The sequence below is a fragment of the Lycorma delicatula genome, chromosome 11 (genome assembly GCF_047948215.1).
Source record: "Lycorma delicatula isolate Av1 chromosome 11, ASM4794821v1, whole genome shotgun sequence".
Classification (NCBI taxonomy): Eukaryota; Metazoa; Arthropoda; class Insecta; order Hemiptera; family Fulgoridae; genus Lycorma; species Lycorma delicatula.
In genome coordinates, this window is record NC_134465.1 from 76,834,916 (window position 1) to 76,849,888 (window position 14,973).

General features: G+C 30.8%; 1 protein-coding gene across 1 annotated transcript in view; it reads right to left on the reverse strand.

Moving 5' to 3' along the window:
- Nucleotides 1-14,973, reverse strand: part of Vps13D (vacuolar protein sorting 13D) — a 250,013-nt gene that overhangs the window by 74,730 nt on the left and 160,310 nt on the right. Inside the window, exons 43-45 of the mRNA XM_075378066.1 lie at nucleotides 10,105-10,301; nucleotides 6,061-6,264; nucleotides 3,488-3,622 (exon numbers count right to left, since the gene is read on the reverse strand). Of these exons, the coding sequence (XP_075234181.1) occupies nucleotides 3,488-3,622; nucleotides 6,061-6,264; nucleotides 10,105-10,301 (536 nt within the window). The remainder of the gene's footprint in view (nucleotides 1-3,487; nucleotides 3,623-6,060; nucleotides 6,265-10,104; nucleotides 10,302-14,973) is intronic.

Genomic DNA, 14,973 nt, shown 5'->3' on the forward strand with positions numbered 1-14,973 from the left:
TTTCCCAAAGAAAATAAAGCAGACATAATTTTTGTGATGAAAAAAAAACAGTTTGTTATTGCAGGCCTGACATCTTGTAATGGATGAAAAGGAAAAAATAAAGAAAAGTGAATGAAAAAGTAAATACAATATTTCACTGCATATTGGTCACATCCTAATCTTTAGGTTTGAAAAATGGTATTAAAAATTTCTGTTGCAAACTATTGTACTTTAGTTTAGATTATCTATTACATGGGTTTTCTCAGAATTGTAAAATGAAAACTGGTAATGCTGTTGGTCTGACAGTTGTACCAAGCAGTTGCCATAACTTTCTCTAACTCTCTCGTTCTGTCAATTAACAGAAAATATAAGGAACTGGCATAGATGCCCACAACCATTTATTACTGAACATTTGTCAGTTTCTCAGTATGCATTGTGCCATAAACAACCCGTCTCTGCCTCTTTCATAATAGTGTATTTAATGTTTTGTTCTGTGATCGTATAACTACCACTGTAACTTTCAAAATAGAGAAATACAATAGTTATACCGGTGGTTTAAAATTAACAGTTGTTGATTATGCTGAACAATATGGTAACAGAGTGGCTAAACGATCATTTTTTGTAAGTGAAAAGTTGGTGAGAGGATGGCAAAAAAAAGGACAAATAAAAAACACAAATATTTCTCACCATGCTTTCAGGGGGGCTAAATTTGGCAATTATCCTGAGGTAGGAAATTTTTAATTTTTAATTTTTAGTAAGGTTCACAAAGTGCAAGAAGTAAAATCATTTCTGAAGAATTATTCTAAGGAAGTAGTTAGTGGTTGAGCACATAGATTTATGCAGCGGCACAACTTATTTGTGAAGAAACAAACATCTATTTGCCAAAAACTGCTAGAGGATTATACAGAAAAAGTTGTACAATTTCATCGTTTTGTTTTACACAAATGGCAAACTACTTTGTATGAATTATCGCAGATAGGTAATGCAGATCAGACCCTTGTGTTTTAACATGCATGTAACACATATGAACAATAAGACAGGGAAGAGAGTAGAGTATTTCAAAATGTTTAGCGATAGAATCATTGCAATCAGGATGAAATCAAAACCTAAGCCGACAACAATTGTTAACATCATCTATAAGCCTACAAGTGGTCATCATGATGATGATGAGGTAGAGCATGTACACGAAGAAATCAATGAAGCAATAAACACATAAAAGGGGATGAAAATTTAATAATAGTTGTTGATTGGAATGCAAGCATCAAAAAAGGCAAGGAAGGAAATATTGTGGGTGAATACGGACTGGGCAAAAGAAATGAAAGAGGGTACCTGCTTATTGAGTTTTCCACAAAGTATAATTTAGGTAATTGTCAACACCCAGTTTAAAAATCACAATAGAAGAATATGGACATGGAAAAAGCTGGGCAATACTGCAAGGTATCAGATAAATTATATCAGGTTAAGCGAAGACGTAGAAATCAACTCGTTGACTATAAAGCATATCCAGGAGCAGACATTAGTTGGCCTCCGTGGTGCAAGTGGGACCTTTCATCTGGAGGTCCTGGGTTCGAATGCCGAACAGGCATGGCATTTTCACAGATGCTGTAAATCATTCATCTCATCCTCTGAAGCAATACCTAATGGTGGTCTCGGAAGTTAATCATAAAAAAAAAATAAAAAGGAGCAGACATCAATAGCGAACATAATTTAGTAATAATGAAATGTAGATTGGGGTTAAAAACCTGAAGAAAAGGTAACAGATGAATCGGTGGAATTTAGAGAAGCTTGAGGAAGATGAGGTAAAGATTTCTGAGGAGGAAATCGCAAGAGGTCTTAGTAAAAAGATAAAGTAGAAAATATAGAAGAAGAATGGGAGAATTTTAAGATAAAACGAGCTTTCAGTCAGAAATATAATTTGATTACATCAAAAATTAATTTAAACATCAGGAAAACATATTTGAAAGTGTATGTTTGGAGTGTATCTTTATATGGAAGTGAAACTTGGTCAATCAGATACCTGAGAAGAAAAGATTAGAAGCTTTTGAAATGCGGTGCTATAGGTGAATGTTAAAAATCAGACGGGTAGATAAAGTGACAAATGAAGAGATGTTGCAGCAAATTGATGAAGAAAGAAGCATTTGGAAAAATATTAGCTAAAAGAAGAGAAAGACTTATAGGCCACATCTTAAGGTACCCTAGAATAGTTGATTTGATATTGGAGGGACAGGCAGTTGTGAAAAATTGTGCAGGAAGGCAATGTTGGAATATGTAAAACAAATTATTAGGGATGTAGGATGTAGCGGGTTCACCAAAATAAAACAACTGGGACTATATATGGAATCTTGGAGAGCTACATAAAAACTGTTAAATGAGTGAAGACAAAAAAGTAACACATCCATCGCAATAAGGAATTCATCAATGGTAAATGTGTGAACAACTGGTAGTGAAAGGTTACGCTGTACTGTACTGCTAGCTGTAATGACTGAAGGAAATAAATTACCACTCCAGATAATTTTCAAACAAAAGACATTTTGTTTGACCTAAGGGTCTTAAATTGGCACAGGGAATCCTTGTTGAAAAACAAATGAAGGGGTAGATGGATACTGAATCCATGATTAAGTAGGTCAAATTAGTCTGGAATGAGACCAGGTTCGTTGTTAAATTGTTCAGTGCTTCTAGTTATGGATAGTTTCCCAAGTTCACACCAACGATGGATTAAAATAACTAATGAGAAACTAACACAGAATAAATAACCATCCTGGTGGTCTTCCATCCATTCTTCAACCCGTAAATGTGTGTCTGAACAAGCCATTCAAAGACAATTTATGCATCCTTTATGCAAACTGGATTGGAAGCAGAGACCACCAATTCACTCCAACTACTAAAATTAAGCATCCTTCAATAGAACTCTGGTGTACTTGGATAATGAAGAGCTGGGACTCGTAAAAATGGAAAGTGTATGTAATAGTTTTAAAAGAAACTGGAATTTCAAATGCATTCGATGGCTACAAGGATGATGTTTTGTGGAACGGCAACTATACTTTTATTGAAGCTGAAGTATCATCTGAAGCATCATAATCATCTGATAGCAGTAGTACAGACAAGAGAGAATGTTTTAATACAAATAACTAAGTGTAAGTCTGTGTATTTTTATATGCGTAAATAATAACACTAATTTCAACATCTTGTAACCAAAACAATAAAATGTCATATTACAGGAAATTCTTTTGCTTTTATCCAGGTTAGAAAAAAATGACATCCTGTCTGCCTAGAAATTACATACAGATCAGTAAAAAATCTTTGATCAAAAAAATGTTAGTAGAATAAAATGTGTTGTTCGATAATTATCTAATGTTACTACAAATACGTGAAAATAAATTGTTTTTATTATTAAAAAAAGCCTTTTTCTTTCAAAAATCCTTATTTTCATGTAGGCTATGAAAATGCTCAATCATTATGTGGTGAAATACAGTAAAACTAAGCAAATCGATTATAGATAATAAAATACCTCTCATCGGATGTTGTGATTGTTGTAAACCAAATCCGTGATCCAGTATCATTATGCAAAGCAAATGGTACAAAAGGTGATCGTCTTCTATAACCAGGAGGACTTGCTACATTTTTACCACCATGAGATTCAGTTCTGTAAAACACATAACATATTATCATAAAAAAAAATTTAAACCAGGTAAGGATGATATAAATTATCAAAAAATTAAATTGCAATAAAATAAACAAAGCAATCTGACAACACAGTTGTACGACTTTCCCGTCATGTGGCTAAAGCTGCATTCGGGGAAAGTCCAAAAACTGTAATTGCCGTAATTTAGTAATTGCCAACACCCAGTTTAAAAATCATAATAGAAAAATGTACTCATGGAAAAAGCCAGATGATACTGCAAGGTATCAGATAGATTATATCATGGTTAAGCAAAGATTTAGAAATCAACTCGTCGACTGCAAAACTTACCTTGGAGCAGACATTGATAGCAATAATTTAGCATAATTTAGTGATAATGAATTGTAGATTGGGGTTTAAAAACCTGAAGAAAAGATGTTAGACGAATCGGTGGAATTTAGAGAAGCTTGAGGAAGAGGAGGTAAAGAAGATTTTTGAGGAGGACATCGCAAGAGGTCTGAGTAAAAAAGATAAGGTAGAAAATGTAGAAGAATGGGAAAATTTTAAAAAGGAAATTCTTAAATCAGCAGAAGCAAACTTAGGTGGAACAAACAGAACTGGTAGAAAACCTTGGATTTCAGACGATATATTTCAGCTGATGGATGAATGTAGAAATTATAAGAATGCTAGTGACAAAGAAAGTAAAAGGAACTATCGAAAAATAAGAAATACTATAAACAAGAAGTGCAAACTAGTGAAAGAAGGGTGGATTAAAGAAAAGTGTTCAGAAGTGGAAGGAGAAAAATGAATATTGGTAAAATATACTGAGCATACAGGAAAGTTAAGAAAAATTTTGGGGTACATAAATTAAAATCTAATGTGTTAAACAAAGATGGTACACCCATTTATAATACAAAAGGCAGTCGATAGGTGGGTGGAATATATTGAAGAGTTATATGGAGGAAATGAATTAGAAAATGGTGTTATAGAAGAAGAAGAAGAAGAGAAAGTCGAAGAGGATGAAAGGGGAGAAACAATACTGAGATCTGAATTTAAGAGAGCATTGAAAGATTTAAAGGCAGAAAGGCTCCTGGAATAGATGGAATTCCTGTAGAATTACTGTGCAGTGTAGGTGAGGAAGCGATTGATAGATTACACAAACTAGTGTGTAATATTTATGAAAAAGGGGAAGTTCCATCAGACTTCAAAAACAGTGTTATAGTCATGATACCAAAGAAAGCAGGAACAGATAAATGTGAAGAATACAGAACAATTAGCGTAACTAGCCATGCATCAAAAATCCTAACTAGAATTCTATACAAAAGAATTAAGAGGAGAGTGGAAGAAGTGTTAGGAGAAGAATAATTTGATTTCAGGAAAAGTATAGGGGCAAGAGAAGCAAATTTTAGACCTCAGATTAATAGTAAAAGGAAGATTAAAGAAAAATAAACCAACATACTTGGCAGTTATAGACCTAGAAAAGGCATTCGATAACGTAGACTGGAATAAAATGTTCAGCATTTAAAAAAAATTAGGGTTCAGATACAGAGATAGAAAAATGATTACTAACATTTACAGGAACCAAACAGCAACAGTAATAATTGTAGAACATAAGAAAGAAGCAGTAATAAGAAAGGGAGTCCAAGAAGGATGTTCCCTATCCTCGTTACTTTTTAATTTTTACATAGAAGTAGCGGTTAATGATGTTAAAAAATAATTTAGATCTGGAGTAACAGTACAAGGTGAAAAGATAAAGATGCTACGATTTGATGATGATATAGTAATTCTAGCTGAGAGTAAAAAGGATTTAGAAGGAACAATGAACGGCATGGATGAAGTCCTATGCAATAACTAATGCATGAAAATAAACATGAACAAAACGAAAGTAATGAAATGTAGTATAAATAACGAAGATGGACCACTGAATGTAAAAATAGGAAGAGGTAGAAGAATTTTTTTATTTGGGAAGTAGAATTACTAAAGATGGACGAAGCAGGAGCGATATAAAATGCCGAATAGCACAGGCAAAACGATCCTTCTGTCAGTAATATAATTTTTTTACATGAAAAATTAATTTAAATGTCAGGAAAAGATTTTTGATATTATATGTTTGGAGCGTAGCTTTATACGGAAATGAAACTTGGACGATTGAAGTACCTGAGAAGAAAAGTTATAAACTTTTGAAATGTGGTGCTACAGGAGAATGTTAAAAATCAGATGGCTGGATTAAGTGGCAAATGAAGAGGTGTTGTGACAAATCGATGAAGAGAGAAGCATTTGGAAAAATATAGTTAAAAGAAGAGGCAGACTTATAGCCCACATATTAAGGCATCCTGGAACAGTCACTTTAATATTCGAGGAACAATATATATTAACATTTATTTATTATATATAATATTATTAATAGTATATACTATATAATATAGTAATATAAATTTTAATTAACATATAATATAATTTACCTCTCTTTAAGGTTATAATAATCGTCAGTCCAATTTTCTTTCACTAATCTAAAAAGATCAATTACTGTTGATGTTATATTAATATTTAATAAATCTTGAGATACGGTATGTACTTGTAATTGATTATTAGTATTATTAACAACACTACTATTTGTTGAAACATTATTACAAGTATTCCATCCTTTTTCCCATATCACTTCACACCTGAAACAAATCATTGATATATTAAAATACTTTATGCAATGATTAAATGTAGCCATCATATGAAAACTCTTTATAGTATCTTGAATGGGGTTATGTTTGGCATTCCTGGGAATTTTCTAAATGAAAGAGATAAAAAGGTATTTAAAAAAACTATGTATTAAAATGTTGTATAAAACGAAAAAATGTTTTCAATTAGTTTTTAAAAAGACAGGAAATAGTGATAAAGTATGCATAGCACATAATATATGTTGTTTAATCATTTAAATATGGCAAAAAGATAATGAAGAATAATGAAAGGAAATAATGGAGGACCATCACCTTGTTGATGATCTACTTGATAAGGCACGTAAAGGATATATAAAAAAGAATATTTCTTTTATATTCTTTATAATTTTTAATTATAGGGGTTTTAAAGCTACTTAATATCTCTTAAGTTTGACTTGCTGTAATGAATCGTAAATAAATTGAAAGAATAATGTTTACAGTTTTCTCTCTGCAAGTGTTCAATATGAGCACCTTTTGCCATGTGGCACATATCCAACCGATAAGAGAATCTGTATACTTTAATAGGCATATCTGGAGTAATGGAAACAACAGCTGTTTTAATCCTGTGTCTTACTTCAGGTAGCTCAGGCAGTGGAGGCAAATACAAAAGGTCCATAAAAATCACATGGGGGGGTCAGACCCAGTGACCTTAGACGCCATCACCAACAAGCTCATTGGGTCAGTGTTTACTGATCTAGCGGTCAGGGAAACTGCCATTTCATTTAACCATTCCTGTACAGAGAGGGCATACTATCTTGTAGTCAAACGGAGTTCTCTGGTCCATCTTACGATTGAGGTAAGAGCCACATATGCAGTATATCCAAATGAGCAATTCCTGTTACGCTCATTTTAGCAAATAAGAACAGCCCAAAAACTTCTCTTTACACAGATATCTGGTTGTTTCAAACTGATATCATCAACGAATGTTATTGTCAACTGCAGGATTACAATTAAACTGTCTATGGAATGCATATGTCAAATTGCATAGCTCAGTCAATGGGGAAAAACGAAGGTTGATTTTTGAAGAAAATTCAGAGTTTAGGGAAGTACATGGGGGATTGTAAATTAGGGTAAGTATAACTTGTTTATACGCGACTGGACAAAATGGCGGCTGTTCAAAGGCGGTGAAAATCAGTTTTTCAATTTTGTAGGTCAAGGTAAACTTCCTAGGTGAAAAAAATGTGGGCATTTGCAGTACCTGTAAGTTAAGCCCTTAAATGTTGAATTTTGTTAATTAGTTACTGCAAACATGCCAAAAAAACATCAAAAATAGCTGTTTTTTTGCTAAGCCAATATTTATTGCAAAAATAATTTTTTTACAGTTTTTATTGTTTTAAAAGATTTGAAATTCCAAATTCAATGAGTCGTTACACAAGAAAATTGTAGTGCAATCTATTCTTGAAGACCTGTACTTTCAAATGCTGAAAAGTTTTAGACCAAAAATTAATGTAAAACTTGTTTAAACTTCTTGGAAAAAAATGACAAAAAATAACAGCATGCTCATGCGGTAGTTGTGGAGGTGGAAGTGGTTCGCATAAGTCGCTTGCAATTAAAGCTAAATTCGTAACTTCAAATTGGTGAAGTGTGAAAAAATCGCTCTATTTCTGCAAATTTTGGATGAATCGAGACCATTTTTATGAAAATGTTTTTAAAAAATTGTCTTAAATTTAATGTACTTTTTTGAAGCAAAATTTATGAACATATATAATAGTTTACTTACGTATATAAATTTATGAATATATATAAAACAATAATATTAATGGAATCAATCAATGCAAATTAATTGGATCGGATATTACATAAATAAATACACAAAGAGTATTTATAAATAGTATTCTGTCTGTGTTTACATAGATGGATTTTACACAGACAGAATTATAGTTAAACAGTGCATTCGTATTCATGAGTTACAACATATTACAATGATTATTATTTAAATTTATCATGTTTTTTTCATGTACAGAAATGAAGAGTGTGTGGTAAGTACATAAAAGCCAACTACATCTGAAATATGTGAAAACTGGTAATGAAATTGTAATTATTTTTGCCAACTAAACTTAACTTCATGGATAGTTATTATTTTTTAATAATAACTAGATAATTATTATTTTAAACAGAAAAAAATGCAAATTAATTGGATCGGATATTACATAAATAAATACACAAAGAGTATTTATAAATAGTATTCTGTCTGTGTTTACATAGATGGATTTTACACAGACAGAATTATAGTTAAACAGTGCATTCGTATTCATGAGTTACAACATATTACAATGATTATTATTTAAATTTATCATGTTTTTTTCATGTACAGAAATGAAGAGTGTGTGGTAAGTACATAAAAGCCAACTACATCTGAAATATGTGAAAACTGGTAATGAAATTGTAATTATTTTTGCCAACTAAACTTAACTTCATGGATAGTTATTATTTTTTAATAATAACTAGACTTCTAGTTAATGAAGACTATAGTGGACTCTAGCTAAGTCAAGACTATAAATGGTCTTGATCTGTCCAAAATTTACAGAGGTAAAGTGATTTTTTCAAAGTTTGCAGATTTGAAGTAATGGATTCAACTTTATTTGCGCTCAACTACCGCGAACTGCTTTCCCTTCCATGACTACCATTTGAGCATGCTCTATATTTGTTGAAATTTAAACAAGTTTTACATTAATTTTTGGTCTACAACTATTCACTATTTGAAAGTACAAGTCTTGAAAAATAGATTGTACTTGAAATGGACACGAAAAAGTTCTTAAAAGCCAAAATCTTTACAGTTGCCTGAAGAGTCATTTTATAAACAAATGACAATATCTTGGCATGGAATAAACCAATTTTCTTGTGTAACCACTCATTGAATTTGGAATTCCAAGAGCTAACTTTTTAAATAATAAAAATAGTAAAAATTTTAATTTTGCAATAAATATTGGCTTAGCAAAAAGTCATTTTTTTCGGTTTTTTGCAGCAACTAATTAATGAAATTCAACCACCACCACCACCAAAAAAATTTCATAAATTTACATAATTTTTGTGGTGGAGAGAGGGAGAGGGAGAGGGTGATGCAGGGAGTGAGAGATAGGGGACGAGGGGGAGAGCAAGAGAGAGGTATTAGGCAGCTAGAGTTAGCATTTGCAAAGAGGTTTTAGTATTTATGAATAGAAATCCCAATGACCTCGATTATCTTGTTATGTCTGATGAAGCCCATTTTCATCTGAACTGTTTTGTAAATAAGCAGAACTCTCATTTTCGGACACAAAATCAATTCCTTCATTACATTTTGTTAGATGAAAGTCTTTGGTGTGAACAAGCTGCAGTAACTGCTCACATAGCTGTTGAAGGTAGGTGTTCACATTAAGAGGAATGAAGCCTGGATGGTTTATTTTGCAGTATGGTGATATCAACTGGCCTAACCAATCATTAGACTTTTCAGCACCAAATTTTTTTCCTTTGAGAATAAATGAAAGACAAGATCTGTGAAACATGGCCAGCCAACATCTGTGAAGTGAAGGAATTCATTGCAGAGGGATATTTAATGAACACTGATTTTTACAATTAAATTATACCACCTCCATTAAATTCTGATTATTTCTACAGTAAGAAATTGTAAATTTCTGTAACATAGTCTGATAACATTATCCATAAAACCGTACCTCTCAGTATATTGTATACTTTTTAAAAAGATCTTTCAAATGTTTTTCTTGAAAATAATGAATAATTTTCCATCTGATAATACAAAAAAAAAGCAGCAAACATAACATAAAAATAAAAAATATATATTTATATAATATATATTACCTCCAAGGTTCCAAGAATGGTTCCCAACCAGATAATATTCTGTTATAGTAATCACTGGCCAACTGACAATTTGCAGAACCAGCGCACTTAATCATATCATGTTTGTATGTCAAATTAATCATCGATAGCTCTAACAATGGTACATCTGCATCTTTACAATCATCAATGATACAAACTGACAAACAATCTGTTTTAACCTATTATCAGAGAAAAACCAAAACATATGAGACCAATGCTACAGCAAAATGTGGTCAAAAAATCTGATGTGGACACTACATGAGTTCCTTGTATGCCTATTTAATTACATATACACATTTTTTTTTAAATGAAAAGTACATAAAATTTTATTTCATTAATAACATCTGATATTTTTTCTTATTTTTATTGTTGATATTATTTACTGTAAATTTTTTTTACAATCAAAGGTTAATTTTTAATAAATTAATAAAAGTTAAAAAAACAAAAAAAATGAGATGAAGTCAGATTTGAACCGATGTGCCTTCCTTTTGTAAGATCCAAATATTTCATTAATTCAAATTTTATTTGGATACAACTCTGGAACCAATGAAAATAAGTACACTTATGATATATCATTGAAAAGCTCTCAATGTGGGTTTATTACTGCACTTTATAAAAAGTCCAAAATCCAAATTTTTTGGATTTTGGACAACAAACTAGTTAAAATGGATTCAGGGATGGTCAAAATGGATATTTCTGTTGAAATCTGAAATTTTTCGTGATTACAATACTTCCTTTACTTTGTACAAGGAAGTAAAAGTAAAAATCACTCAAATAAAGATTTAAAGGATAACGGATACATGTTCTCTTGGAAAAAATGGAGCTATTACCATAATAATTGATACTAAAAATTTTTTAACTTTTTAACAAACCTAAATTTTTTCTAAAATATTTAATCTAGAATATAAAGATTTACAGAAATTGGAAAAGAAAAATTTTTGTCAAATTAAAAAAAATCTGTTAAGAAATAAATAGAAGTTACCATCTCTTGTAATTCCATCTCATTTTTTTTTTTTTGTTTAGCCTCCAAGAATTATTGTTCAGGTATTACTTCAGAGGATAAATGAGGATGATATGTATGAAGTGTAGTCTTGTACAGTATCAGTTTGACCATTCCTGAGATGTGTGGTTAATTGAAACCCAACCACCAAAGAACACCGGTATCCACGATCTAGTATTCAAATCCGTATAAAAGTAACTGCCTTTACTAAAACTTGAACTCTGGAGCTCTCTACTTCCAAATCAGCTGATTTGGGAAGACGCGTTCACCGCTAGACCAACCCGATCGGTTCTTGTAATTCCATTACTCTAAGCTTGTCTTTCAAGAGTTATATCTCATGAATCGCATTAAAGAGTTATCTTTTATGCCTCTTATTAAACCTCATTCTTTCTGCACTATTCATAACTTTTAATTTATCTGACAAAAACCTGTAGCAATTATGGGAAGTTAGTTATTAAAACAGCCTGTTTTCTGTTTGTTTTTATGGTATACAAATTAAATGTTCCATATAATTAAATAAATAGTGATAATGTGACAGTATAATGGAAATTAAAAGAAAAATTGCTATTTTGACTTAGCTGAAAATAAACTTTTTTTTCTGAAACAATAATAAGGTATACACAAAATTTTAATTAGGATGACAAAAGTACATCAAAATGTTCATGACAAAAAAAGAATTTCTATTGAAACGGGCAGTACTTCTGTAGACTAGAGAAAAGAATAGTCGTTTACATAAGCAAGAAGTATATATTGAAGGCATTATATTTCTTAAATTCCATCTGTTGCACTGTGAACCAAGATAAGGTGACTACTCTCCTTTTAACAGAATGCTGACAATCCTGGTAGTTCTAATGAAAATTATTCTTTTGTTCACAACCCTTTTTCCATCCTGTTATTAATTGAAGTTTTTTAACAGACTATAATAGAGCTGTGAAAATGTACAGATAGGTGGAATGCTATAATAGAAATAAAAAATGGCTGCAACCTTGAAACTGACCATCAGAAAAAATCTTTCAGAGATTTCAAGAACAGAAGACAGTAAAATGCAAGCAAATGAGATTAAATGTTTTAGAAGTATTATGCCAATAACACGAAAAGATTGAATAATAAATAAAACAATAAAAAAACATTTAGAATTAGAGCAGTGTAGAATTAATTTTAATGTATGAAATGAAGAGCACTTATAGAAAATGTAAAGCAAATAAATTGCACAATAAAGTTTAATTTAGATTTATTAGGAAGGAAATCTAAAGGAAGTTGGTTAGATCGTATAAAGGAAGATCTCAAAATGAAAAATCTGAAGAGAAGTGAAGAGAATTCAGTGGAAATCCATAATCAGCAGCCTCTCCCATTGTAAACTAAATGAAGAATGTAAGACGACTTAAATGGCATATAAAAAAACTCTGTTTTTAATATAATACTAATTTGTTATATAATATATTAAACAAGTTTTGGAAAATTGTAATTACATTAACATAAAAACAGGATAAAAAACAGGCTGGGTACTTTTTGTAGGTAATACATTGTAATTCCTAGTTTTACTTCAAATAAATTTTAACTCTCAAGATTAAAACAATAAAGTAATACGTTTAATACGGTATAAAACTCAAAATTTTACACAGAGTAAGATTAACTCCTGAAGACGACCTAGCATTAGCGGTTACTGCGAGAAAAGAGGAGGAGGTGACACCAGCTACAAATGCGGCATTGAATATGGTACGCAAATGGATGAAAATGAATGGTCTTAGTATATCTTATAACAAAACAGTTATGGTACCGATAACAGGAAGGAGAAGAATTGGAGACATTTCTATTAGAAGTGAAGAAGGCCTCATTCAATCTGTAAAAAATGTTAAGTACCTTGGAATGTGGTTAGACCACCGAAGATCATTTACTCACCACGTTAAGGAGACCCGCACGAAGAGGGAAACATTTTTTTTTTTTAGATAATTTTGTTTTATTTAATGGTGTTAGATGGCTATTTTACTCTTCTTTTAAAGGTATTGGTAGGAGGTAAGAAAAAAGACATCATTTTTGAGCTTTCTGTCATGTTGCTTAACTCTGATTGCTTGCCATTAAAAACCTAATGCAAAAATCATAATGAAATTTTTACCCGAGGTAGCCCAACTCTGTTAACTTATATCTTTTTAAAATTTCAGATTTCTATTTTTAATTATTATTATACAATTTGTAAAATCAGTTTATCTTCGTTCCTATTTGGCATTGAATCACAGGCCAAGATTAAAAAAACTTGATCTTTTTCTTTATTTGAAAAAAAATTATTATTATTCTCATATATACCAATAAACACAATTACACTATTATGAGAAACTGGTCTCGGTGTCAAAATCCAAACAAAAGTTCCTTTTGTACAAATAAAATTAAAAAAAATATTAAAATCATTATCAAAAGAAAAAACTAAACAATTTAAAAAAACAATAAATAAATTAACAGAAAACCTATAACCTAAAAAAAAAACAAATTATTAAAAAAGATTTCAGCTGCTATTTGAGGTCCAAAACCCTTACGAGAATAGCTGATGCAAAATGTTTTGGAAAGAAAAATAGCTCTTTTATTAATTTCCACCTGGAAAATGTAGAATACATAAATAAAGGAATTGCTAAAAGAAACAGAAATAAAATGAAAAGAAAACGTAATAGAGTAAATTTGGTGATGCAGAGTAAATTAGATAAGCAGCCGAGAGAAACAATTGTCCATCACCACGAGCAGTTCCCTCTTTTAGCAGTTCACCTAAAACAATTTATTTCTCAATACAGAGAATAATTCAGGTTAGTGATAACTTTATATATATCCTATTGTCCACATTTTGTTACTGTAAAATGCTTTCTATACTACTTTAGGATATTTTAAAGAATATTCTAATTCTTAGAAATATATCTGATACTAGTTGACTCCTTTTTTGCACGAGTGATTTCCTTGCTTGTGCCAGTCTATTTTTTAAATCTACATTACTTTCCTTTGTCATTCTACAATTCAAATAACAAAATTCTATAATATCCAACAAATTTTTTCCTCAATCATAATATTTACCTTCCAATTATTTTGCTTTTTATCAAATTTCATTACCTTTCTTTAATCTTACTTATTTTCAAAGTAAATTTCTCTTCGAATTCATAATGCATTTTATTTTTTCTTTTAAACTCAATAATCATGCATCAGTGGCTCTTAACATGTTTAGATTGGACTATTCGACTTGGAGTTAATCCACTATCAAGTTTTCATTAAAATTCCTGAATTGCATCTTCTAAATAAAAATTGAAAACCAATTAGGATAGGCTGCAACCTTCTCTCATTCCTTTCTTCATCTATTTTTATCACAGCTACCTGATTCTTGTATAAATTATAAATAACTATTTCCGCAATATAAAGTCCAAATTTTCTTTAGAACATTAAATATTTTAGTCTACTCTACATTATCAAATGATTTCTTGAGATTTACAAATGCCAAATGGGCAGTTGTATACTTTTTAGGCCTGTCTTCTAAAATTGATCTGAATTGCCTCTTTTCTTTCTACCCATGCCTCTCTCTGAAACCGAAGTGGTGTTCATCTAATGTATCTTTTACTACATGTACATTTCACCTGTTAAATTACCCTAGAAAATATTTTTGATTCCTGAAACATTAAACTGATGGTGCAACATTTCTCATGGTTATCCGCTCTTACTTTCTTTGGTTTGAAAACAATTAAAAAAAATCAAGAGAAAAATAATTAATTACAAATGAAAAGGAGGTAAGTACAAAATAGTAAGTAAATTGAAAAAAAAAGAAGAAGATTAATGATATAAAAAGATCTGGAATATAATCATCATAAGCAAATGGTCCACTTTAT